The 26,394-nt window shown below is 49.8% G+C and overlaps 1 protein-coding gene across 2 annotated transcripts; it reads right to left on the reverse strand.

Annotated features, from left to right (window-relative positions):
- Window positions 1–43: 43 nt before the first annotated feature.
- On the reverse strand, window positions 44–26,052 carry POLD3 (DNA polymerase delta 3, accessory subunit). Of its 2 annotated transcripts, none has more exons than XM_058045697.1 (12): window positions 25,971–26,052; window positions 25,017–25,072; window positions 23,565–23,667; window positions 21,181–21,220; window positions 19,667–19,799; window positions 16,747–17,002; window positions 15,512–15,584; window positions 13,582–13,744; window positions 12,173–12,285; window positions 7,895–7,989; window positions 7,730–7,811; window positions 44–260 (listed from the first exon to the last, which is right to left on the reverse strand). In XM_058045697.1, exons 1-12 carry the CDS (start codon window positions 26,031–26,033, stop codon window positions 217–219), a joined length of 1,221 nt encoding a protein of 406 aa, XP_057901680.1. In that variant the 5' UTR covers window positions 26,034–26,052; the 3' UTR covers window positions 44–216. The 2 variants fall into 2 exon arrangements, with proteins under 2 accessions (XP_057901680.1, XP_057901679.1); XM_058045696.1 differs by lacking the exon at window positions 44–260 and adding an exon at window positions 2,656–4,232.
- Between the last annotated feature and the right edge of the window lie 342 nt (window positions 26,053–26,394).

Here is a 26,394-nt window from a genome sequence, read left to right on the forward strand (position 1 = left end):
CAAGGAAAACACACTTACCTAGTAAAGCATGAGTAATAAGTGGCGTTTTTTACAGTGTGAAGATATAGCTTTTCATGAAAACACCAAATAAGGCTCCGTGTGAAAAGTGGCCGGCCTTTCTAGTTGATTTTTTCCCCTCTCCTTCTCTCTCTTACCTTTCTTTCCGCGCTCCAGGCACACGTGCGCTGTCCCCGGAGCCCCTTTCGCGGAGCCTGTTTACGGGGCCGCCTCCCGCCGCCCCCGGCTCGGGTTCCGTCGCCCTGAGAAGAAACGAGAAGGGAATGGAAAAACAGGAGCTGCTGTTCTGCGAGACTTTCTATTTTTAAAAGGTTAAAAATATCTATTTTCAGACACCAGCCCAGGAAGCGCTGGGGTGAAGCAGTAAACAGCGCCGGGCCGGGCCGGGCCGGGCCGGGCAGCTGCGGGGACAGCCCGCGACAGCCACCCGCGCGTGTGGCCACACGAGAGATGGCACCGGGCGGCGGGGCTCCGTGCCCCGAGAGAGGATGCTCAGCAGCCGGGGGAAGGAGGTGCACACACCCAGGGGGACGCCAGCCCCGAGGTGGGATGCCCAGCCCAGGGGGATGCTCAGCAGCCAGGCAGGATGGCTGACCTTGCCCAGCATCACAGCCCTGGTGGGATGGGATGCCCAGCACAGGAGTGGAAGGGATGTGGTACCCACTGCGGGAGGAAGGATGTGGAAAAGCCATCTCCAAAATCCCACGGATGCTTTTCCACCTTTGGTTTTGCAGCTCCGCTCCCTTCTCCCAGGCCGAGGTCCTGGTGAGGCTCCCGGGGCTGGCTCATGCAGCAGCCATGCCCCTGTGCTCGGCCCTGGCTCACCTGGGCAGGAGCACCCACACCTCTCTGCACCCCAGTCCCAGACAGGGAGAACCAGGCAGCGCTCCAGGCCGGGGCAGAGGGGCTGGAATGCTGGAAAAGCACCTGGGGGTGCCAGTGGCTGGACACAAACCCAGCTGAGCAAGAGGCCACTGGCCCTGGGCTGTGCTGGGGCACCTCCAGTGCTGGGGGCAGCCCTGGGCCCCTCCTGCCAGCAGAGCCCTGGAGGGGCTGGAGCGTGTCCAGGGCAGGGAACGGAGATGGGAAGGGAATGGAGCCCCAGGAGGGGCTGAGGGAGCTGGGAAGGGGCTCAGCCTGGAGCAAAGGAGGCTCAGGGGGGACCTTGTGGCTCTGCACAGCTCCTGACAGGAGGGGACATCATCAGGAATTTCCCTATGGAAAGGGTGCTCAGGCACTGGATCCCTGGAGGTGTCCCAGGAATTGCTCGGTGCTCTGGGCTGGTGACAGGGTGGGAATCAGGCACACTCCATGGCCCTGGGGCTCTCCCGCCGCGCTGGGCTCGCTGGTTCCGCGGTGCCGGCGCTCAGGCACGGCCCTGGCAGGTCCCGCTGTCTTGTCAGGGATTGTGGGATCGTCTTGAGGGATTTCGCTTCCTTATAAGGCCCTGCTGTTGCCTGCTCCCGAGTCTGGGGCCGGGCTGGCACGGCCTGTGGGAGAGCACAGCGATTCCCAGCAGGCTGCCGGGACACCCTCCTGCCCTGCCCAGTGATCCCCTCGGATCCTTGGCTCCCGTCTCCACACTGCCCGGGTGGGAAGGGCTGCTCCTGCAGGCCCTGCCCTGCGCAAGGAGGGCTATAAATCAGCCCAGCCATCCCCTGAACATCTGATGGGGCTTTTGCATCCCTCAGGGCAGCTGGCTGGGAAGCACCTTGTGCAAGGAGAGCCCAGTGCAGCAGTGGTTCCAGCCCGGAGTGTCTGACAGGGAAACTCCTCGGTGCACCTGGGAAAGAAGGATGACAATTCCTCCGCCTGAAATCTGGCTGTCAGGGAGCAAACACCATGAACTGCACTTCCCTGGATGGACCTCTCCCACTGCTTCTTCTGAGGCTCCTCCGAGGGTGTAAATATGGTGGGAAGGGAGATACAGGGAGAAAAGGAGAGCAGATAGATCCCCCTGGGATTGGATTTCCAGCTGTGAATGACCCATACATGGGTATAAAGACCTCTGCATCCCCAGGAGGAACGTGCGACCCTGAGCTCCACCAGTACCACATCCTGAGATGGGAGACGTGCTCCATGTTCCCAGAGCCTGGCTCCTGGACATGCTGTCCCGCTGCAGCCCCTGGGTGCCAGAGCAGCGACCCCACTCACGAGAGAGCCTTCTCCCTCTCTCCAGCCCCCAGACAGCCCCCGGGGACACTCGGGGCTGCTCGGCCAAGGCAGCATGCAGGGCCCCGAAGCCCCGCTGGGGCTGGCAGCCCGTGGAGCGGGGAGTGTGAGATCACGACTTGTGCCGGGCCCTGCTGCTGCAGACGTTAGGTCATTTCCCGCAGGAAGGGCCCTGTGACGTCCATCTGGTGGTGGCAGCGGCCGGGGTGGAGCTGCAGCTCCAGGGAGAGCGCGGCAGAGGTGAGGGGCAGGAGCACAGGACACACGGCCCGGCCCCTGCTGCCACAGCAGCGACACTCCAGGGCTCCAATTCCATACAAACCCTGATGTTTCGAGGTTTAGATGCCCTCAAACACTCCGTTGAAAGCTTCCAGCCCTGGTTTGGATGGAAGAAATCTTTACCCACTTCACCAGCAAATGTCTTTGACTCCCATGCAGTCAAATACCACAAACAACCCTTGGAAATCAGAATTTGACACATTATTTAATGAATAAGGACAAATTAAAAAAACCCCAAAACAAACCAAAACTGTTTTCAATGGTATTTGCTCTCATTGCATTTAAAAATACCCCCTCAACTCTACCAAAAACAACAGAACCCCTGTGCCAGGGTGGGTTTTGCTCTCCACAGTTAAACTCTTTCATTAAACCAGAATAAGGCTGATCATTCTCCGGCCCAGCCACAGCACAGAGTTTGCTGGGGTGCAGCAGCTCCTCCCCACCAGCCCCTGCCTGGGAGCACTCGGCAGCCCAAGCCTCAGGAGGGCTCAGCATCACCCTCTGGAAAGGCTTTGCCATCTGTCTGTCAGCCCCAGCACCAGCCAAGCAGGAGGCCCAGACCAAGAGCTCCTTGTGGTTAACAGGATTGCTGTGCTTTATTTCTCTCCCACAACAGGTTCCTCAGGACCATGTGCCGTGGCACTCTTCCTTCAGCAGGCAGGTGATGAGATGTCCAAGGAAAATCTCTTCTCTTGTCTGGTTCACGCCTGTAAAATAACCCTTCAGGCAACCCCAAACCCTGCAATGCAGCTGATGCTGCTCCCTGGTACCTGCCTGGTGTTATCAGCAGTGCCCTCTCATCATCCTTCCCTCTGGCTCATTGACCTCCAAGGCTGAAGATCAGTTCTTTCCCAATAACAGCAAAGCCTTCCCCCAATTACTCCAGAGCCAATTGGGTGGGAAGCCTCAAGGATGTTTTTGTAAAGACAGAACACCAACAGTGTCCCAGTCTATAATTAGGCATCTGAGCAAGCTACATAGGATACAAGTTCAAGGAAGAAGAGAGTAAGAATTTTATATGCACTGCTTTGTCCAAAAAAAAGATTATGAAAGGCAGAGCAAAAACTATTTACCAGTCTTAGCGGGAAAATGAAGATTTCATTCAGTTAAAGCTGAAGCATATGTTCAATATTGTGTCTGACCTGCTACATTGCTGCTGCCACCCAATGTGAACATCTGGACCAATCTGAAGAGCTGGGGGTGTACAAAGAGGGGAGGAAAACACCACACCTCCCCTCCTGATTAGCACCAAAGGGGTGATTAAAAAAATACAATTTCATGTGAACAGGTTCAACAGCCTTTCAAGAGTTCCTCTGGATGTTGCCTCTAGCTGGCAGTTCCCACACTGCCTAGTGAGGATGACTGAAATGATTGCAGTAACAAATAAAGACTTTTCTCTGATACAAAATCTAGTCCAGAGGGCTTCCTTACACAGTAAGCAGGGCACCTTGCATAACCAGGGCTTGCATGTTGGCCCCACAAGCAGCAGCAGCTTGCAGAGAGCCACACGAAAACAGGAGCAACACTCCCAAGCTGCCAAGAGGAGCCAGAGCCAGTTCATTTCTTCTGGAAAAAGCCCGTGATGGAGACCTGCTTGTTGGCTCTGCTGGCAGGAGCTGCCCCTTTCTTTGGGTTCTTCCTTTCCTCCTTTGGCTCCCTCTTGGTGGGCAGCATGGGCTGTTTCTGTGGAGCCGGTGCCTTGGGCTTGGGGAATTCATCCTCGCTGTCCGTGCAGGACTCGCTCTCGTAAACCTTCTCAGTCACTGGTGGAAACAACAGGGAAGGGAGCAGAGGATGATGATGATGGTTTAGCCATCTTTGCACCAAGACCTCCCCGCTGCAGCCTTCCCACTGCACTCATGGGAAGGAACACTTTGGGTTCAAGGAGCACGTGTCAGACACAGGAATTGAGTGCAAAGTTAAGCAGTAGGAAATGACCTTGAGTGTGCCAAAGGAGGTTTAGGTTGGGTATTAGGGAAAACTCCTTCCCTAAAAGGGCTGTCCAGGCCTGGCACAGCTGCCCAGGGCAGTGGTGAGTCCCCATCCCTGCAGGGATTTAAAAGCTGTGTGGATGCCCTTGGCAGTGCTGGGGGAGCAGCTGGAGTCAATGACCTTAGAGAGCTTTTCCAAGCCAGTGATCCTGGAAATGCCATCCTGAGATCCTAACTCATATGGCAAAGGCTGACCAGCAGCCATCAGCAAGTGATGAATCTCAAGATCAGAATCAGTAGTTTGGCACTAGGCAATGGAACATCTACTTTATGGCTAAAGCCCACCATTCTGACTCGGTCCCGTTTCCACAGGGGCCAAAGCAATCAGATTTTCCAGGAATCCATGCAAGACAACCTGGAGATATCCCCAGGCTGCTCTCAGCAGCACACTGGACAGCTAGGGGAGAGCAAGCAGACACCACCCACCTGCAGGGGCACAAAGCCTTTGGGGCAGCTCTGTTCCACAGAGGTGCCAAGGAGGGCAAGCACAAAGCAGTGCTTTATCAAAGGGTAGCCCCCAGCCCTGCCTGCAGTCAGGGCTCTGCCTGAGGGGGAGTGCCAGCTCGCTGCTGTTGGCGTCCGGCCGCGCAAAGCCCAGGGACATAAAACAACCTCACGGAAACCAAACTGCAGTCAGCCCCACTGAGGAGAGCCACCGTCAGATCCCAGCAAACGCCCTCGGATCAGCCTTCCCAGCAGTGCTCTGGGATTCTTCTAGTAAGCCATTTTTCTTTAGCAACTCTATTCTTTTAAACAGATGTCTTAACTTCCCTTCTTCTGGGAAGCTGGCTTTCGCTTGTATTAATGCATCAAATTAAATAAGGTTTCCTACGTCACCAGGACTGGGAAGAGGAATGCTGTGAAATCCTCCTGGGCAGAGCCAGCAGGACCTCAGACAGGGACTGCAAACCAAGCAATGTCCCTTCAGAGGCAGCAGGCTTCTCAGGGAGCAGCTTCCCCAGACCACCGGGTGAACTTAAACCCTTATCCTGCTCTCAGCCTGTCAGGAACCGCTGGGAACTCCTGAAGTGTGCAGTTAACCCCTCCAATTGCAGCAGCACAGCCCACATCAGCTTTCTTTGGCTGCAGTCTCAGCTGAACTGCAGCAGTGTGTATGTGCAGCACCCATGGCAGCACCGATGCAGTCACTCATAGCCAGACTCCCTGAATCAGAGTGGTTCAAAGGATGGGAGCTCTAAAAGGCTGTATCACAAATTTCCCTCCAATGCACGTGTGGAAATTGCAATCTCCAAACCCCTGTGTGTCCTTTGAAGCTTGAGAAAGCTCAAGGTAGAAACACACAAGCTTAAGCCTCAGTAATTCCCCTTTACTAGAGACTAAGAGCAGGCCCTCAATCCATGGATTTCTGTTGATGCCTAGGAATGTTTCTTCTGCTTAACTCCACACACACTTTAATTGCTCAACTTCCCTCAGGGCTAATCCCTAAATCACTTTTGCTTTTTGACACCAATTCCTTGCTATTGCAGCTATTGTGAAAACCATAACTTAAAATGGTGGAGAAATATAAAGTACAGCCTCATTCTAACGTTTGGATTAAAACCTCTTAAAAACCTAGTGTTGGTTTAAAAATAAAAAGACAGCAGGGAGAGGGGGAAAACTCCTCTATTTCAAAGAATAACTAAAATTCACATTAGCCTGAAAGATCTGCAAGTTGTTTAGCCTTTGAATTGTTAGGCCTGTGCACGGAAAGGGTGTGGAATGGAAGGGAGAAGAGAAACTGGACAATAGCCAGACAGCACGTTCTGCACAACAGGCTGGAGGATTTGTAGTGGAGAAAGCAGCATCTCCTCCCCAGCCAGATGCTCAGTATCCAGCTCCATCCCACAGGATCTGCCTCCCAAGGGCACAGGAGGGCCTTGCATTCCCCTTTCGGAAAGGGGATGTGAACTGTGAAACCAGGAGTCTGGATTTCCCAAGGGACTATGAATCCCTGTGGGGATAAAGAGCAGAGAAATAGAGGCAATATTTCCAGCTGAACCCAGAAAAGACACTCCTGTGCTCTGGATGCAGAGCCTGTACAACTCAGCTCCCCATCTAATGCTGTTTTGTTCCATTTTCCTTCCAAGCGTTTCAATGTCTCTGTCTGGGGTGGGAGAGGAGAACACCCCTCAGAGTAACCAGCCAAAGCTGTCAGTAACTCTGTGCAAGCCCAGTTCTTGGACAAGAAAGCAGCACTGGGGATTTCAGCTGCTGAGAGCCACAGCTTTGTGCTTCTCTGAAGGAGACACACCAAGCTAATGGGAAACAGAAGATGCAGCTCTGCAGACAGGTGCAAACACACACACAGGCTGAGGCTGGGCCAGGAATGCCCCAGAGTCTGCATGGCAGCACCACCACAGAGCTGGACAACAGCACCTCATCCTCCCCAGCACCATCACTGACCTGGACAACAGCACCTCATCCTCCCCAGCACCATCACTGACCTGGACCACAGCACCTCATCTTCCTCAGCACGCCCTGAGCTCCACTGACATCCCCTCAGCCCAGCCAGGCCAGGCAATCAAAGCACCCCACACAATCCAGCTGACAACAGCATTACAACACACACACTCCATGCTCTCATGTGTTTAAAGCCTCAAAAAAAATCCTCCAAAACCCAAACCAACATAGTCTGAACATTTGCATCTCTACTTGAATGTCAGGACATGGAGGAAACGAATGCAGTGGTGTTACACAGCTTTCTGCAGGCTACAGGAGGAAGCAGAGTCCAGTCAGGCTGGAATTCAAAGCCTCTGGCTCTCAGGACTCTCTTCCCTTCTGAAAGCAGAGCCACCCTTATCAGAAACAGAAACCCTATGAAGTATTTAAGCCCCAACTTTTTATCTGGGATACTCTATGTTTCTTTGACATATAATCAAGTTTTGCACAACTCTGGATTTATCCTCAAAGGGGAAAAAAAAAAAAACCCAACAAAGTTATCTCAGCCAGAATTTATCCCAGACCCTAAATCTCTTTCTGTACTGTCTTTAAAAGCTTGCAGCTTTGGAGGTAAATGAAGGTGGTAATCATGATGGCAGGAAAAAAGGGAAAAGAACTGAAGGAAAATCTGTGAATAATCAAAAAGGGTAAGGATTCAGCTCCAGCTCTGACTCCCTACCCAGGCCTTCACCAGAGGCTCAGTTACCTCAGTCTGGGAGCAGGAGCCCCAAGTGGGATAACTAAGTGATTTTGTGATTCTCTTTCTATCCTGGTAAAGTGGCCAATACAGTGAGCTCCAGTGAGTGAGCGCAGGGCACAGCCAGTCTTACCCATGCAGCCTTCCTCTTCATCTATAAACATCTTGGATTTCAGCACGCGCCTCCTCTTCCTCTTCCTCCCTCCAGCTGACACCTGGGGGACATGGCAGCACTGTGAGAAACCAGAGCTCCTTTCTCGTTACCCGAGGGCAGGTAATCACTCTGATCTGCTCTCACCTCTGTGGATGCAGGCTCCAGCTCCATTTTCAGGACAGCTTCAGGGGGTGGAGATGGAGCTCTCTCTTCCTCGGGTGTGGGAGAGGGTGGGACATCTGCAAAGAAGAACACCTGGATGGCACACAGGTCTGATACTACACACTGCAGTTCCCAAAGAAAGGAGGGTGGGATAGGATGGGAGAAGTGCCCTGAGGGATTTTTGGTAAGGCAAAAAATCCAGCTCCACCAAGAGAAACTTTAAAACCAGCCACAGGAACTGGCAAGTTCTAGCTATACATTTCAGTTACTTGTTAAAAAGAGTGACTGTTATTTGTTTAGAAATTAAAGGAGGTGGGGTGTGGTAAAAGAGCTGTTGCTTCACTGGTGGTGCTGCCCATCCCAAACAATCCATGCTATCAGCTTAACCCAAGAGTTAAGTGCAGTACACTACCACACATCCTAAAACCTTTATTTGAAAAGAAGTTCAAAAAAACCCCACAAAAACCCAAACCACCACAAAACCCAGAAGCTGACTCTCACTGTTTGACCTCCCTGCTCTCCTCTGGGTTCAGGGACAGGGACACCGGGCTGCACTCAATGCCAAGACTGATCAAAGCAGTAAAGGACACCTTCAGGCATTTGTAGGGAGCACAGCGAGCTCTGGAGCCTGCAGCAGGCACGTCAAAGCGGGACCAGCAGGGCTGCAGAGCAGGAGCGAGGAGGCAGGGTCACCCTCCTGTGGGGCTGGCAGGGGGACAGAGCTGCGGGGGACCCAAGCGAGAACGGCTGCCACGCAAGCGCCGGGCCGGGGCCGAGCTGGCACCGCGGGACCAACGGCTGCTGTGCCCCACCGCTTCACCCCAGTCACACGGACGGGGCCGCCTGGCTGCCCTCAGCCCAGCACGGGGCCGCGCTCCGGAGCTGTCCCGGGGCACCGCGGGCACGCGGCCAGCCGACCGCCGCGGGCTACCGAGGGCTGCGGGGACAGGCGATGGGCTGCCAGGGCCAGCAATGAACCACGGCGCTCCATCCAGCAGGGGCTCGGCCTCCCAGGCACCGCGCAGAGAGGCAGGGGAACGCAAACGGAGGGACAACACCACTGGGCTTCACCCTGCTCCGGGGGCACGGCCGCAGCACGGCGCTGCAAGTGTGCGCTGCCCAGGGGCTGCGGGCAGCTCTGGGCTCTGTGCCCATCCCAGGCTCACACACATCCTGGGCTCTCTGTCCATCCCAGGCTCACACACACCCTGGGCTCTGTGCCCATCCCAGGCTCACACACAGACCCTGCACCCATCCCAGGCTCACACACACCCTGGGCTCTGTGTCCATCCCAGGCTCACACACACCCTGGGCTCTCTGTCCATCCCGGTCTCACACACACCCTCCCCAGAGTGCCCAGCACCAAGCCTGCACCCCACTGACTGCCCAGCCTGGCCTCTGCCCTTTGCAAGCATCTCTGGGAGAGGACAAGCTAAACCCAGCCTGCTGAAAAGCCTCTGCCGTGCTCAAGCAGGGGCTGCTGAAGGCATTGTCAGTGGGTCAGCTCCACTAGATTCCTTGGGGGAAATCTGGGCTTTTTTCAGCTTCCTTCAAACAATTTCCCAAGCTTTTGGCAGGCAGAAGGCACCTTCTCCTCACGTCAGTGTTTAGGACTACTATCAAGCTCTTTTATTGCTTTATTATCCTCTTCTAGCCAACACAGCCCTCTGACATGTGATAACTCCTGAGTCAACCCCTAGCTGCTGCCCACAGTTTGCTCAACAGCAACAGCTGCATGAAATAGATACAAGTTGGGCAACTGGATGGACCAAAGATGTAAATCCTGGCTTTGTTCGGTCTGCTCTGACTCTGCCTGGAAAAACTGTGAGAAGCTTTAGTGCTTGTGCTGCGGCTCTCCAAAACCCAGGGAGTTTGTAGGTCACAGTGCCACTGAAATCACCCTCCAAAGTGGCTGTAAAACACTTGTCAACACTGAGAAACGCTGCCTGTGTTGGTACAGCTGAGGCTGCCAAACCTCCTGTCCTCTGTGGGAGCATTTGTGGAGTTTGTTCTGGCACTGGAAGCAAAACAACCTGCAGTGACCAAGGAACCCTCATACCAATATAACGTTTTAATGAAAAATCATTTAAATGGAGAGGATTGTGCCTTATGCCTTGTGTGTTTCCAGCGTGGTACAATGTGCTGATGCTGCTGTAAGGAGAGCTTATTCAGGGCTGCTTTTAGTACAGACTAACAGAGAACTAGGCAGAAGACCTGGCCTGACACAGAACTGTCCATAAGCACTTCACTCAGCCATGCAGGCTGAGTTTGACACCCACAGAACCTTGCTAAGTGTGCCTGTCACTCCAGGCCCCCTCTTGCTCTCTGGTGCTGCTGATTCCATTTGCTCTCTGGAGAAACCTGTTTCCAACCTTTCCAAGCACAGATGCTCTTCAAGTCCAGTTGCTGGATATATATATATTAATTTTTTTTTCCCATTCAACTCACAGTCTTCTACTTCTGTACTCAACATAATATTAGCAGTTTGGACTCATTAAAAATATTCCAAACAATTGAAATCTCTGGTTGGATTTGGAAGGGCAAGTAGCAGGACCAAGGGGCTGAGTTCTCTCAATTCTTATTTTCTCTTTTCAAAGGGCAAACTGAGTGATACCCAAATTTGTATACATGTGCTGTAATTTGCATAAATTTACAATTCTAATGCACAGCACAAAGAAATGAAGGACAAAGAGGGTTCTGATGCAGGAGCAGCAACAGCAGTGACAAAAAACCTCCCCAGTGCCTGACCACCCTCTCAGGGAAGAGCTTTTCCCTAACATCCAACCTAAACCTGCTCCGACACAGCTCCAGCCATTCCCTCAGGTTCTATCGCTGGTCACTAAAGGGAATGCAAACCTTGGAATAAGTGAGGCCAGGAGGCATCCCACTCAACAGCATTAATTGTTAAACATGTGCTGATCTGGTGTCCCATAGGAGACCAGCGAGTTCCAACATTCCAAACTCCTGCCTGACCTCACAGGATGTGGATGAGCTGAGAGATTCCAGCTGAGCAAGGATGGGCTGATTTCAAAATTCCCTCCTCAGAGCTAAACAACTCAGCTTGTCAGCAGGGCAGTGATGAGGAAATGCAAAGACAAACATTTAAAGAAATAAACACCAAAGAGTGTGGGCATATTTAAGCCACACTGAAACGTGATGGAATTAAGGCTGATCACAAGAACAGCTCCTGAGAGATTTACCATGCTGCGGAATAGTCTAAGAAGTGATACACACCTGATGAAAAAGATGATTTGCAATTTTGTGGACAGCAGAGGAACCATGAAAACAGGCCTAGAGGTGTCATGGATACTGCTTGATACCAACAGCAGCCCCCTCTCCCTGGCACTGCAGATCTTCCTGATGTCCTGGCTGTTGGCCATGTGCCAGGCACACTAAATGAGGAATCAGCTCTGGCTCCCCCGAGGGACTCCACCTCCGCACCAGTACTCCCCATTTGCTGTTTCACCTTCTTTTACTGGAGCTCTACACCAAACTGGTGGTTTCAATTACTCTGTAATGATCCCCAAGTTTCTTTCCTGAGCAGCTTGCTGGATGACTGTTCCACTCAGCACATACTCCTGAGCTCAATTCCAATTTATTTCCCAGTTATCTACATTGAACGGCATTTGTCACCTCAATTATCCAAATTCTTTGGGATCCAGCCCTGCTGCTCCTCATTATGAGCCCAAATCTTGCAGAGTTCTGGGCACTCCACTCCTGTCACACCAGCAAGGAGACGCACAGTCTCACCAGATACGGCTCAAGTGCTTTGCCTCCAAATTCCCTATTATCCCTTTTCTTTCAGCATGTCTTGCTTCCAACACTGTCTTCCAAACCCTTTCTATGAACAGACAGAATAAAGACACTGAAACTGACCCTGTGGGGAGAGGGAGGCCACTTGTGAGTGCTCCCTCCCCACATATGAACTGGCTCTGACAGCCCTATGGTTCTGGAAGGCACGCTACCTTTCACAAGAGATTTGGGAACCTCCTTCCCACACAGGGGCACTGGCAGCACACTTGGTGAGGAGACAGCCAGGTCTGAGCTAAGCTTAAACAAAGACTGAATCTTTGTTTGGAGACAACTCCATGCCCAAGTGCTTGCAGCACAAAGATAAACAGAAGGCTCAGGCTACAACCATTTCCACGGTCTTTAGTCATTTAAACTATTCCCTCAATCACTGACCAAGGGATTTGGAGAGTAATGTTTTGGAAATCAGAACCCTGACCTACATGCCTGATTGTTTACAGATCCTCTTACCTTCCTCATCACTGCTGTCAGATACAAGTTGTTTGATTCGTTTCCTCTTTTTCTTGACATTTTCAGGATCCCTTTCCTCCTCGTCATCCGACCTATCTGCTCTCTTCATTTTACTGCCACAAAAAGTAAAGGGAAAAGAAAAGGAATGAACACCCATCATCTCTCATGTGTGCATGAAAGCATTATGAGCACTTGGACAAGCACATTCCTCATGGAAGGAAATCAAATGCCTCTTAAAAACATGACCATCACATGCTCTGAACTGTACATCGTACACTGAACAGAATGCTGTACACCCACTGCACAACCAGGCATAGGTGGCCGAGCCTTTCCAGGCCTCCCATCCTTCCCCACATGCAGCTCTCCAAAACAAGGAGGATTTCTTTAGCCCCTCTGCAGTTCAGCCCAGTGCCTCACCTCGCTTGGCCACAGCAGCCTGGCAAGAGCCTACTTCTGATCTTGTCTCTTTAGCTCAGGCTCCCAGTGTCCCCAAAAGCATCACTCAGAAGCTCTTTTGACAGACTGCTTGCCACTGACTGACTATGAGGTAGTGTCTCAGAATCCTGGAGCCATTTTTAAAGACTACTGGAAAAATAAAATAGCTTCTTTCTTTTTACTGTTGGCGAGACGTGTCAGACGAACAAGCCTGGAGGCTAAAGGCCCACGTATCCTCCAAGAGCTGGGACAGCCCAAGTGGCATTCCCAGCTCCAGGCTGCCAACACCTCCAGGCCCTTGGCTTCTGGGACAAGACTATCACTAAGACAAGCAGTTAGTGCTAGCTGCCATGGTGGGCTGGGTGGTGTGCTTACCTATTCCCCTAGAAATGGATTGAGACCACCAATTAATTACTCATAGGCCACCAGAGAGCCATCAGACTGTAGTGATTCTTTGTCTCTGTCAGTTTGGGTTGGATTAAACACAAAGGGCTGAGCTTAAAATTAACTTGGAGCCTCAGCCCAAAGTAAACCCGTGGCATTGAAAGCAGCCCTACATGAGCTATGGAGATCAACAAGCACAACTTTGTGCTGCAAGCTGTGTACATAGAGGCTGGGGAATATCCCACCTTCCCTGCAGGACAGGTGTCCCTGCCAGCCCTCCCCAGGCTGCCTGCAGGGTCTCTCCCAGGCTGCTCAGTGGGAGGCTGTCTCATGGAAAGCCATCCCCTCCCACTGAGGACAGCCTGGGCCCTGTTCCTTCCCGTGTGCGATGGCACCCACGGCCCTGAGGCACCTACAGCAGCAAATGGAAAAGGAACACCAAGAGAGGACCCTGACAGATGAATTCAGTCAGGTTTAGCACAGTTTAGGAGATGCAAACAGGAGGTGAGCCGGCAGTGTATGACCAGCCAGCTCCACGCAGGCTGTCCCCAAGCAGGGGACACAAAAAGGGACCCTGAAGGCAGACCCACCTTTTCTTGTCCTTTTGCTGAATTCTAGCAGACTCTGTTTTCTTCCCAGGGTTCTCCGCTACACTATTAGGAGACGACTCTGGTTCTGCTACAGCAGCTGAAGGCTTCACGGCTTCTTTCTCCTCCTTTGGCTGCTCAGGCACAGAGTTGGCTTTGAGTTTATCTGTGAATAAACCATTCAAAAAGAATGGGCATTCAGTCTGAATGACAACTTACAAAGCAGCTGGCTAGCTCTGTGCACCAAGACTACAGCCAGCACTACCCATCGTGTATTCAGGGATCTAGACTGGCCAAGCTGTATCAGACATGGGAAAAAGAAGGGCATGCTTTAATTTCTAGGTGATTTTCCATGGTTCTGCTGCTCCTGATGTCAAGCCACCATGTGTGCTACAGCAGTTCAAACTCTCTGGAAGAGGACTGGGAGGCAGTAGCAGGAGAGGCTGCTGGGAGGGCCCCAACATGGTGCCTTTCTGGGAGTGCTGGCAAACAGGCTGGCTGCTTCCCTGGGCAGGGGCAAACAGCACTGGAACGACAGCTCCCTTATTTATGATCAACCAAGGACCCCAGTGCTGTTAACCCAGGACTTTCTGGCACTGGTGGAACCTTTGAAGCCAGGAGAGACATGCACATAGGGAATAAATCTTTCTGCTGGAATCCCATCCTCTGCTACATACACATAATCATTTCCAGTTCTGCTCAGTCTGCTCCTTCTCTGCAGCCACCCCGCAGGTTTCCTCTGTGAGCTCCCTGACAGGACTCAGCAGAGAAGGGAACCCCCTGGGAATGATGGAAGGGCATGCCCAAAGCCTTGCCCATCACCACTGGGTCACACTCACCATGCCTCTCTGGGTTCTCAGCACGTGAGCTGGGGTCTAGGGCTCTCCCCAAACCTTTACAATTTACTCCAGTTAACTGTAGTGATTGTCCTTGGGCTGAGAGTGTCCTCAGCTCCCCCAGTCTCACCAAAACAGGGACCAAAGAGTCCCAGCAGGGCTGTGCCTTGTCTGCTCAGTGCTGGAACTGTCCCCTGCAAGCTCTGACAGATGCCTGTTACAAAGTGAACTGTGCTGTTTACTCTCTCCCAAAACTGCTCTGTGAAGCGCTTGTACTCTCTGCTATAAGGGAATCTTTGAAGGAGGTCCCACAGTCCTTTTCCAATATTCCAATATTTAAAAGCTCCAGCATCATTTCCTTTGACTTGGGTAATTCAGAAGGGACCTGCAGAGGCCATCTAGTCCAAACCTCTGCTCAAAGAGACAGGCCACCCCTCAGTTTTATTCTCCATGCATCAGTCCTTCAGTTTTTAGGAAAGAAATTAACCCTAAAACTAACAATGGGCTCCTCAGTGCTGTGTGATGAAAAGCAAGCACCATTAACATGCCCTGCAAAACAGCTTTTGGCAAACATCTCACCAATAGCTGGTCTTCCAGCCAGGAGAACTCACTTTAAATCAGATTTCTTCTGCACTAAAAATCCTTCCTGGGTTAGTCTGCTCAAATATGTAATTTTAATTGATCTCCCTCCAGCAAGCTTTTTGTCTGAAAAATTCCACTGAAAACCCTTAAATTTTGCTTTAAAAGCTGTGTGCTAAAACATTAACCCCTTTGAGTGCAGAAGAGCAGGAGAAAGTATAGAAAACTATTCGGAAAGAGGGGATATAAAGAAAATCCAATTAGTTTGGTAGAGTGGGGATGGGGAGGAAGAGTTCTGCTCCTTTCCGTATCTTTCTCCCATCATGGCTCTAGTACAAAACACTTGATTCTACTGAGTATTTTCAAATTTCTATCCAGCTTAAATAAAGTATAATTGAAAAAAAGAACAGATACATGAAATAATCCTCAGGTTTGGGTTTTTTTCATGTGTTTGTTTTTTGAACTACAACAGGCTGTTCCATGACCATGATGGCCTCTGAAAATAGCAAAGCACTTACTCATAGCAGCTTTTCCAAAGAAGTTATTCATGATGCTGTTCTTGGTTAGTGGCTTGCTGCTTGCTGCAGACACCTGGAAGCAAAGAAAGGAATAAGCACAGGAATTGCTCTCAGCCCTCAAGGTGCACAGCAAAATAATAGATAGCATTTGTTTTCACTGCCTTAGATTTCAGCAGATTTAGCAAATTATCTGTTTTGGACAGTTTGAAGATATTCGCTAGCCATCAAAGGGGCCACAATGAGTTCCTAAGGACTCCTTAGCCAGGCTCTCAGATCTGACTTGGGGCACATTCTCATCACTGAAATAATGCTTGGGACCAGGGTCAGCTCCCAGAAAGAACTGCTCTGTTTGCAAACCATCAGTGCCTCAGTTCACAGCAGCCAACAGAGGAAAGAACAGGGACTGGCCAAACCAGGATCCAGCTCCCTGGCACACAGGCTGTTTGCAAGGAAACATCCCTGCTTTGCTGCACCAATGCAACCACCACAGTGAGAAATCACAGCCACACCATCTAACAAAGTGCAGCCTCCTAATCCAACTTCTTTTCATGCAAATAAAAGACAACCAGACACTAAAGTTCCCAAAATACACACATTTCCCCAGTTCTAAACTCCCCATAAAAATCAGAGAAAGGAACCCAAACGTTCTCAGTTGTTATGAAAAGGCCAAACCATCCACAGGGAGTGTTACCATTTTAACACCCATTTTTCTGGCCACATCACTTTAAAAACAATTATACTAATTAAAATGAAAACATAATCCTATCCTGGAAAAGCAGCAGTCCAGAAGATAAACAATTTAGTCTTGCACAGGTCAAGCTCTGAAATTTCCCTCACCCACCAAGTTTAAACACCTTGATACTTTTAAGACCTGGGCTTCTCAGGTTTCACTTATTGCTCAAAACAAATCCTTTTAAGCACAATGGAGAGAGCAAGATCCTCAGCTGGTGTGTACATTGGGATAGCTGGAGAGAGCAGAGCAATTGTAGCTATGCTGCCTGAGATCCAGCTCATTGGGAACATGAAAGCCATGGCAAATTCTCTTCTGTGGAGACACCCGGAGTGTGGCACGAGGGGCTTTTGCCCAGGTGACAGTTAAACACTCCACAGGAGCCCTGAGCACTCCCAGGGGAGGTGTGCCTGGCAGGAGGAGCAGCGCAGGGGTGGCTGAGCTCGCTGAGGCAGTGTGTGAGCAGATGGTTAACACCACGAACCAGAGGGCTGAGGTAACTTACACCTGGGGCCTCCTTGGCCTCCGCCTTGGCCTCCCTGGCTGTGTCCTGGGCCTTGGCCGCTGCTTTGGCTGCAAACATGCCCATGATGCCCTTCTGCTGCTGGGGAGGGGGCCTGGCAGCCCGGGGCCCGTGGCCATTGAGGGTGCTGGTGCCATCGGGGTCCCTGTGCCTCGGGGGGCTCTGCGCGGGCGCCGGCGCTCGCGGGGCCTCGGGCGGCGTCCTGGGCATGGCGGCGGCGCACTGGATGGCGCTGAACCTGTGGGATGGACGGAGGGATAAACCCCATTAGCCTCTCCATCTCTGGGTGCTCACCTCACCTTCCCCTCTCCTGCAGGCTCCTCCGGGCCTGCACGCTCCTGTTATGGAAAAAGGAGCAACTGAATCTGTGCGTGGGACAAGAAAGAAAGGCTGGCACACAGCAAGAGACCTCTGATGAAAAGATCAGCTGAACCTGTCAGCAAGAGCCACAGCATTCATGTGTCAAACAAGCTGTGCAGCTTTCCTGGGGGGTAAAGGCCTTCTCCACACCCAGGCTGGACAAGGAGCAGGCTGCATTTTATTCCTAAATGGGTTACGCTCTCTACAGCCCGTGGCAGAATTTGCATGGCTGAGTGAGGATCTAAAACATTTATAACTTTCTGATGCTCTGACAAAGCCCACAGCTGCTGCCACACGCAGCCCCACTCAGCCAGGTAGGCAAACCCCAGCTGAAACTGAACAATTGAAATGGCTCAGAAAATACCCATGACATTCCGATTTAACTCCACAAAGTCATTTCCAAGTAATCCTGAGAGCGAGAAGCAGCTTGGATTATAATGGTCTGAAACTTGATTGTTTGGGGACGTGGAGACACAAGAACTAAATGACATACTCAGTTACAGCACAGCTCACTGACAGTCAGGAATAGCAGTTCCCAAAAATAGCTGAACTCTGCTCCCCACTGTGCAAATCACAGGCGACGCTTTCCAGATTTCCCACAGAAATGCCACAAAAGAGCCCAGCTCACGCCTCCCAGCCCACTGAATTACACAGCATATTTTCATTTGCCTAAGAAATAAAGCAGCCTTCTTTCTGCCAGTCCAATTCTGTGCCTCAGCACTAGCTGCTCACATGCACAGTCCCTTCTACTCCCATCAGGATCTGTAAGAACAAAACAACACCATCTCCACAGCACTCCCAGGCTGCAGCAGCAACCTCTTGACATTCAAACCTTTAAAGGAAGGAAAACAGACATTGAAGAAAAATAATCCTACTCTGCTTTACACTGTCAATCTGTTTTCAACATGGTTAATAACACAGCTCTCAGGGCAGCATGAGCTCCTACTCCAAACATCACTAACCCTCTAGTATATAACATTGTCACAAATAATATCGTCAATGGTTATGTTGATGTGCAGCAAAGCTCAGCTAACCTTCTCCTATTTCCCAGTCAGCTTGCCCTGATGCTGCTATGTGACTATACCTTTATAGGCTTGACCCAAAATTCACTAAATAACCACTGAAAAAACAGGCAATACTTGGACTATGCTCTGCAAACAAGGAGTTGCTTCTGTTTGGAAAGGTGGCAGAGGCAACAGGCATTAAACTCAGATATTGGCATTAGTTAGTGCATCTAACCACCTCCACTGTCTTCACTGCAAAGGAGGTCCCACAGAAACCCGGAGGAGAACAAAGACCCTTGTCCCAGAGCTGTGAAATATCTGCACAGACAGGGAGGTTCTGTTTGCTGCAAACCTCACACAATCAAACCTCTGGCTTTTGCAGGTCCTGCAGGAATCTTTTCCCAGACAATCCATGCAGCTGGCAAGAGGGAGGAATGGGATCAATCTGTATTTACTTCAGCCAGGTCACAAATTAAGAAGGTGCACTTCTTACTTTCCTTGGGAAATCCTGCTTCAAAGCTGGATTTACAGGCAGGCCTCAGAGAGGTGTTTCAGAGTCTGGATTATCTAAACCTCCTGGATGTTTAAATCCCAGAGGCTACAAGTATCCCTAAGGCACAAGGACCACTGTGCTGGGGTGCCTAAGAGTGAACAGAGTGGAACAACTGCAGGCACGTGGCTGTGCTGAGTGGGATCACCCAGCTCCTTCCAGGGCACCCATCCAAACACACAGCTCCTATTTTCTCTGCCACTCTCTTGTCAACACTTTGGATAGGGCCACATTTCTCCTCTCAGATTCTATACTCTTCCTATGACACACCCTTCAGGCATCCCCTTCAAACCAGATTGGTCATGGCACCGTGCATGCCCATGACTTCAAGCTGAAGCTGTCCTGGTGGGAACAGCACACAAGTGAGAAGCTGCAGCTGCTCAAGAGGGAGCCAGGGACTCCTGGGGGCTGCATCCCACCCAGCTCCACCAGGAAGGACACTGCTGCTGCCTGGACTGCTCTGTGTGCTTCTCCTCCATCTCAGAGATAGCAGCCTACTCTGAGCTGCAATGAACCCACAGAGACCAAAGCCCAGCTCCTGGAGGAGGAGCTCCTGTGAGACACCTTCAGAGAACTGGACGAGTCCAGAAGATGAGAACACCGTTTCACAAAACAGAAAGCAAACTCCTGTAAATGCTTTGCAGAGCACATCATTCATGGTTTTATCAGCCTGTTTCGATTTTCTCTTCCTGTGTGGCTGAGAACTGGATTAAAATGGTCGTGATGAAGTGTGGCCTGGAAAAGAGAAACGTTTCCAGCTATCAGACAAGCCAGGTACTGGAACAGTCTCCTGGTCAGAGTAAGGACCAAGTGAACCAACATCTGGCTCAGTTTGCACAACAGCCACACAATGTGCTCTTTGGGCACTGCTCTGGCAGGACTCTGAGGCTATCTTTTCCCAGCTCTCTAGAGGTCCAGGCCTATCCAGTGAGCACAGAGGTGCACTCTGGAAGTGCTTCAGAAGGCAAAGGAGCCAGGAGTCACTCACTTGCTGCAGTGCTGCAGGTTTGCTTTGACGATGTCGTAGTCGGTGTTGTAGAGGGGGGAGCTGTCCTTGAGCAGGGCCTTCTGGATGCTGTACACGTGCACACTTGCAATTGTGGACAGCTTGGACTTCATTGCTGGGGAAAAGAGAAAAAAAAAGCCCTCTGTTAGCACACCCAGCAAGACTGACACACTACTTGACAGCAAACCACGAACACAAGAAGGTCCAGCCACACCTTCTCCCAGCGCTCACTAATGAGGAATTCAAGGCAGCAAACCCCACAAGCCTGTCATGTTTTCCACTACACACTCTTGGACTTAGGAGGGATCTCTCTGTGTTTGCCTTCCAAACATCCAGTGCTTGGGATGCAGAACAGCTGAGGGAGTACCTAAGGCTGAGGCAGAAGGTAGCTGGTCACTGCTCTCTGCCCCGGGGCTGTGTCCAGCACCACAGTGCCACCCCCAGAACAAAAACCTTCTCTCTTTTGTGCTACTCAGATTACAACCCCCTTGAGACGAGGGTTGGCTTTCAGGAATTCTTTGTTCACTGCTTATATTGTTCTTTCCACAGAGTCCTGGTCTGAGGCTGAGCTTCTAGGCACTGTAAAAATACACACAGTAATCATTTCTTGGGGCCAGTCCTAGACTATGCAGCCCTACTCCCATCAAAAATCTCAGCCTCTTCCAAATATAAGTCATGCCTTTGGCCTGCCTTCCAATACAAAAACCATGAGCAACCCTTTCCTCCACAGCAAAACAGTGTTACACAGCACACATAACTCAACAAACATGACACAGAGTAGCTGCCCTGCCTGACAACCTCCTACTCGGAGGCAAACGGCCTGAGCTAGAAATCCACTTCAGATTTCCAACAACGTAAGTCCTTCAAACAAAGTGAGGTCATGAGCTCACATCCTGAAGGTCACAAATACCACAGTGTGCTCTCAAGTGCCAAAGATGTTATTTGAAAGTGATGAAGAGCCTGAAGCTGCATTTCAGTTCTGTGGGTAAGATTTCATCAGCAGGACCAGAAAGATGGTGAGACAACAGACAGTGCACTCAGCAGTGTTGCAATGGGGGTTTTTCCACCTTTCACTCACCAAAGTGAAGTAAATGTTCTATGAGAAAGTTTTAACACCCATGGGACTCGCAGCAAAGACTGCAATTGCACTGAACCAATAACCACAATTACCAGTTCCAGCATTCTTGGGGGCCTGAAGGCTCCCAGTTGTTCTGAGACACTACTGGTGTATTGCTGTCTCCCTGCTGTCAGCGGCAGGGACGTGGAAAAGAATCACTGACAAAAAAAAAAATCAGACTCAATTCACAACCTGAAGGTATTCAGCTGCTGGCTCAGACACTCCAAATTCTGAGAAACAGCTGGTACAAAAAGTACACACCTGACCCCAAGAGCCTGGCTGGGCATTTACGTGCAGATGGCAAGTTCTCAGCTTTGCTCACTTTGCTGTTCTTTCAAAGAAAAAAGTTAAAGCCACACGACTTTCCCAGCCTGCTTACCTTCCAGTTCATCCTCCCTCACTACTGCGACCTTGTGGCACTGCAAAAAAGAAACACAACCTTAAAACCTGAGCTTGTATGCAAGACTGCTACTTACAGTTATTAAATAACAAAGCCTTATGATTATTGTAGCACAGAACAGCGGCAATGCCTTTAAACACTCATCAGTTTTTAAAGCTCTGAAATGTGCTCTCTGGCCAGTCTTTAAGGCCTATCTATACCTGCTCCAGGACATCTAACAGGCTGTGGTTAATACTGGGAGGATCCAGAGAGACAGACTGAAAACCCCACCACTAATTCTGTGTTAAACAGATACCATGGATCTGTCTGAAATCAGGGAAAATGCTGCTGAATTCAGGCTATAAACATGACACTGCCTGTGCAGCTGTAGTTAAACACATCCCATCACACAGAACTAATGCAATAAACAATTACCTTCCATTTCAGGCAGATTTGGGGATTAAAAGACAATATTCCATGCATGTGAACCAGTTTACTATTTAGGAGAACAAAAAAAGGTTTGTTGGTGGTTCTTTTCCAATCTACAAATAAAAGCCAGGACACCCTGAGATTTACTATTCCTAAAAGAAGACTGGATCATATTGCAATAGACATTTGTAATATATTGTAATAAGTATTTAAAAACACTCAGTGGGATGTCAAAGGCATTTAGTGCTTGGCTCTTAAATTTATCTTTGGGCAAAGGGGAACAGACACTGAATTTTATCTTCTTTTAAAAACCTCTGGGGTATCTGCATGAAATTTTAGCTGACAGTCCTGCAAATCTGACAAGCTAAATGCATTTAGCAGCAATTCTTTTGCTTAATCAGCTGAAGGACTTTAAATATAAAATACTGTAAATTAATTTAAGTTTCTTTGTTCACCAGGATTAAAAAGTTGCTTTAATTAGGCAGCAAAACAGCAAGTGGCAAGAAAATCCACAGGCAGGTAAAAGGATAACCAAAGACTGGCCCCTGGGTGCAGAAAGCAGCGAGGAAAGAGTGTGCAGTGTTAAGGGGAGCACTCCAGAGGGATTTCCACAGCTCTCCCTGCAGGAGTGCTGCAGCTGCATCCGCAGCATTCCGGCTACACCTACTGCCAGCAGGCAGCAGTGCAGGGCTCTCCCAGCAGATTTGAAAATAATGGGGGACAAAAGTCACCTTCATATAATTTCCCTTGGTGGAAGATTCCCTGCCTGTGCCAACCCAAACCATCCAGTGACACTGTGATATTATCTTAAAAACTCACAAGCTGCTAAGAAAGAGTTACCAAATAATTATTTGTTCCTATGTCAGAAGTCACCTGTTTGTTTCAGATACATTAAATACAACGGTACAGGTTGGCAGTCCCCTGGCCAGTTCTAGTCAGCCAAGAGATTTGTTATTTCCAAAAGAAACCAGGGGAATACCTGTTAAACTTGGGCTGTAAATGTGACACTGCCTGTGCAACTTTAAATATGCCACCATACAGAACTAATGCAGTAAACAATAACCTTCCAATTCAGGCAGATTTGGAGACTGACAGAATATTTCATGCATGTGAAACAGTTTGTTGTTTAGGAGAACAAAAAAAGGTTTGTTGGGATTTTTTTCCAATCTACAAACAAAAGCCAGGATGGCCTGAGATTTACTATTCCTAAATGAAGACTGGATCATATTGTAATAGATATTTGTAATATACTGTAATATTGTAATAGGTATTTAAAAACACTTAGTGGGATGTCAAAGGCATTTAGTGTTTGGCTCCTAAATTTGTCTGTGGGCAAAGGGGAGCAGACACTGAATTTTCTTTTCTTTTAAAAACCTCTGGGCTATCTGTCTGAACTTTTAGCTGACATTGCTGAAAATCTGACAGGCTAAATGCACTAAGCAGCAATTCCTTTGCTTGATCAGCTGAAGCACTTTAAATGTAGAATGCTGCTAATAAATTCCTGTTTGTTTTGTTCACCAGGACTAGAAAGCTGGTTGAATTAACAAGAGAGCTTGAGCTGTAGGTGTGCTGCTCTGTTGGTTATCATTCCCTGCCACTTGGGCTGTCCCTCCAAGCCCCCCTCAGGCACCCCCAGGCCACACAGACCCTGGCACGTGGCTGAGCTGATCTCAGAAGGGCCCCTGCACAAGGTTTTGTGATCTATCTTTGCTGCCCATCAGCAGCAAGGGCATGGAGCTGGGTGCTGGCAGCATCTGAGCGAGCTGGTGAGAACCCTGGGGAGTTATCCAGCACTGTGCTCCCAAACCATGGCAGCTGATCCCTCTGCCTGCTGGGACAGACCCTGAGCCTCCTCCGGTCCCTGCCCAGGGGCCAGCGCAGCTCTGACCCCAGGAGCACAGAGAGAGGCAGGAGACACCACAGCAGAGGCTCCCAGAGAGAGGGGAAGCACTCACAACGTGTCCATTCTGGAGGAGGTTCCCTGCCACCAGGTAGGTGACGTGCAGCTGAGCCCCCGAGTTCTCCCCGCGCTTCCTCTCCACGTAATCGTAGAGCATCCTGCACAAAAGAAACCAGGGTCAGCCAGAGAGGAGGGGAGGGAGCCTGCAGCCCTGCCAGGGAGGGACTGCGCACACGGAGAGCCAGCTTGGCAGGGACACCTGCCAACGGGGACACCATTTCCTCAGGATTAATTTAAATTAATTAATTTAATTAATTTAATTTCCTCAGGGGTAATTTTCTGAGACCCTTGCTCCTCCGCCACTGTGGAGAACCCCAGTCCAACAACTACAGAAGCAAAGGGGCAAATTCATTTAATAGCATATAATACCTATAATGTAATGTAATTAGCATAACATAATTTAATCTAAATATTTTCTATAATACATATTATACATGTGATACATATTATATTATATATAATAGATATAATAATATATTTTAGTATGAAAATACATTTACTAGTATTTGATACCTCTAATACATAATAACATATATAATATAAAATAGTATATTACATACATTATATATTACATACATAATATAAATTAATATCTATTATATATAATAATAGATATAAGAATGTATTTTAGTATAAAACCACATTTAATAGTATATGTTGTTGTTATCCTATTTCTAGAGTCCCATACCTTCTGGGTGGTTTTCTCACAAGTACCTCTTCACAGCAGTGTTGTTCCTGCTCCTTCACCACACCTCCTCCAAGGGTCCCCCTGCCTGGCCAAGCCCACCCCCTTTTATCCCAGTTACCTTCACTGGCCACAGCTGCAGCCCAGTGAAGGACATCACAGCTGCAGCCCATTTGGAACAACTAGGATTGGGGCAAGGCCACTCAATACAACACAGATATTTTACTAGGACTCCTACTACAATATTACATATAATAATACATATAACATATAATGTTATATATTTATATAAAATAATATATTATATATAATATATTTTATATATTGTATATATAAAAATACATATAATGTATTTTAGTATTAAAAATCATGTAATAGCATATAATACATATAATATATAATATCTATTACACACATAACATTTTATATAGAAGGTATTTTTTACATAATAAATATAATAATACATAGAATAATGCATTTAGTACATTTTACAGTATGTAACAGTGTGTCTCACAGCCCCTGGGCAGTTTGTTCCCAAGCCTCTCCTCCTCCAGAAAGGCATTGCTGCAGCCCCTGAGGGAGGAACTGGGACTCTCCGGTGCACCCCTGCCCAGCAGGGCAGGCAAGCACAGGGAGTGACAGGCTGAGAGGACAGGCAGGGCTGGTAAGGCTCTCCAGAGGGATATTTTAAGGGGATGGGAGCAGGAATGAGCACGGCACTGACAGGAACTGGGCAGGCTCAGGGCATGCAGGGACACCTACTGTTTGGCCTGGTTCACGTGGACGCCCAGTGTGTAGCTCAGCCATTTGTAGGTCACCTGGAAAAGGGAAAAACCCAAAAACCACCTCAGTGAGGAAACCTCGGCCTGCCAGTGCGATCAGAAATCCTGAGCCACCCCTCCCTTCCACGGCAGGGGTGAGAGCCCCTGGACACCCGTGCCTCACCGAGCACTCTGAACTGTCCCAACAGGTGTGGGGCAAATTTCTGCCCCTCTCCTGGCCCGGGGACACCACCGTGCCAATCCCGGGATGTCACGGCTGCAGCCCCAGCCCTGCCCCGCCATTCTGAGCAGGTACATCCCTGACACCTGCTCCTGCCCCAGGCTCCGGGCTGCAAACACAACAATTAAACTCTTGTTTGTCTACATTGTTCCGGGAGCAAGCCGCAAAGCCACAGGCTGGGAACGTTCACATTGTCAGGCAAGTTGCACCAACTTCGCCGCACCACTTTCTGGGCAAAACCCATTTCACTTCAATTTCACTTCCAAATAAATTTTTGAAATAAACTTGGAAAGGAACAAACCCATGCAGAAAACCAGTTAAGGAAGGTGGGAAGAGAGAGAGAAAACAGGGGGAGAGGAGGAAGAGAGGGGAGAAAGGAGAGGGAAGTGAGGAGGAAGAGGAAGAAGGAAGGGAAAATGAGGAGGAAAAGGGGGAGAAAGAAGAGAAGTGTGAATGTAAAGAGGCGAGAAGGAAAGGGAAGGTGGAAGGGGGGGAGAAGGAAAGCGGAAGGAGGAGGAGGGAAGGGAAAGGAGAGAGAAGAGGAGGAGGAGGAAAGGAAAGGAAAGGGGCAGCGGAAGGCAGCGGGTGGGAAAGGGGGCAGCGGGGCAGGGGAGGCGGCGCGGGGAGCAGGCCGCGGGGGGAGCAACGGGCACGGGGAGCAGGGGGAGCGGGAGCAGGCGGCGGGCGGGCAGCGGCGGCCCCGGCGGCACTCACGACGCGGTTGTGGTCGGTGACGAACTCGTCGATGTTCTCCAGGTACAGCTCGTCCGCCGCCATGGCCGCGCCGGGCCCGCGCTTCCCGCCCCGCGCCTCAGCGCCGCGCGCGCGCCGCCGCCATGGTAACGGCCCCACAACCACGGCGGCCGCGCGGGGACACACCGAGGGAAACGCGAACACCGGACCGGTGCCGGGGCTCGAAATGAACAAAATAAACCAAGATAAAATAATAAAATTAAATATTAAAATGAGATATTAAAATGAAATATTAAAATAAAAATTTAAGATAAATATTAAAATAATAAAATTAAATAAGCGAAACAAAGCTAAAATTAAAATAAAATATAAAAATAAATATTGACATAATAAAATATTAAAATAAATTAATAAAATAAAATACTAAAATATAATAAAATAATAT

The sequence above is a fragment of the Melospiza georgiana genome, chromosome 2 (genome assembly GCF_028018845.1).
Source record: "Melospiza georgiana isolate bMelGeo1 chromosome 2, bMelGeo1.pri, whole genome shotgun sequence".
Lineage (NCBI taxonomy): Eukaryota > Metazoa > Chordata > Aves > Passeriformes > Passerellidae > Melospiza > Melospiza georgiana.

Coding starts and splice junctions, on each gene's coding strand:
- POLD3 (XM_058045696.1), bottom strand. CDS start 26,033: ATGGCGGCGGACGAGCTGTACCTGGAGAACATCGACGAGTTCGTCACC. Junction 15,585..16,746: donor AGGCCAAGGAGGCCCCAGGT/GTAAGTTACCTC, acceptor CTTTGCTTCCAG/GTGTCTGCAGCAAGCAGCAA. Junction 12,286..13,581: donor CAGCAAAAGGACAAGAAAAG/GTGGGTCTGCCT, acceptor TTTTTGTGGCAG/TAAAATGAAGAGAGCAGATA.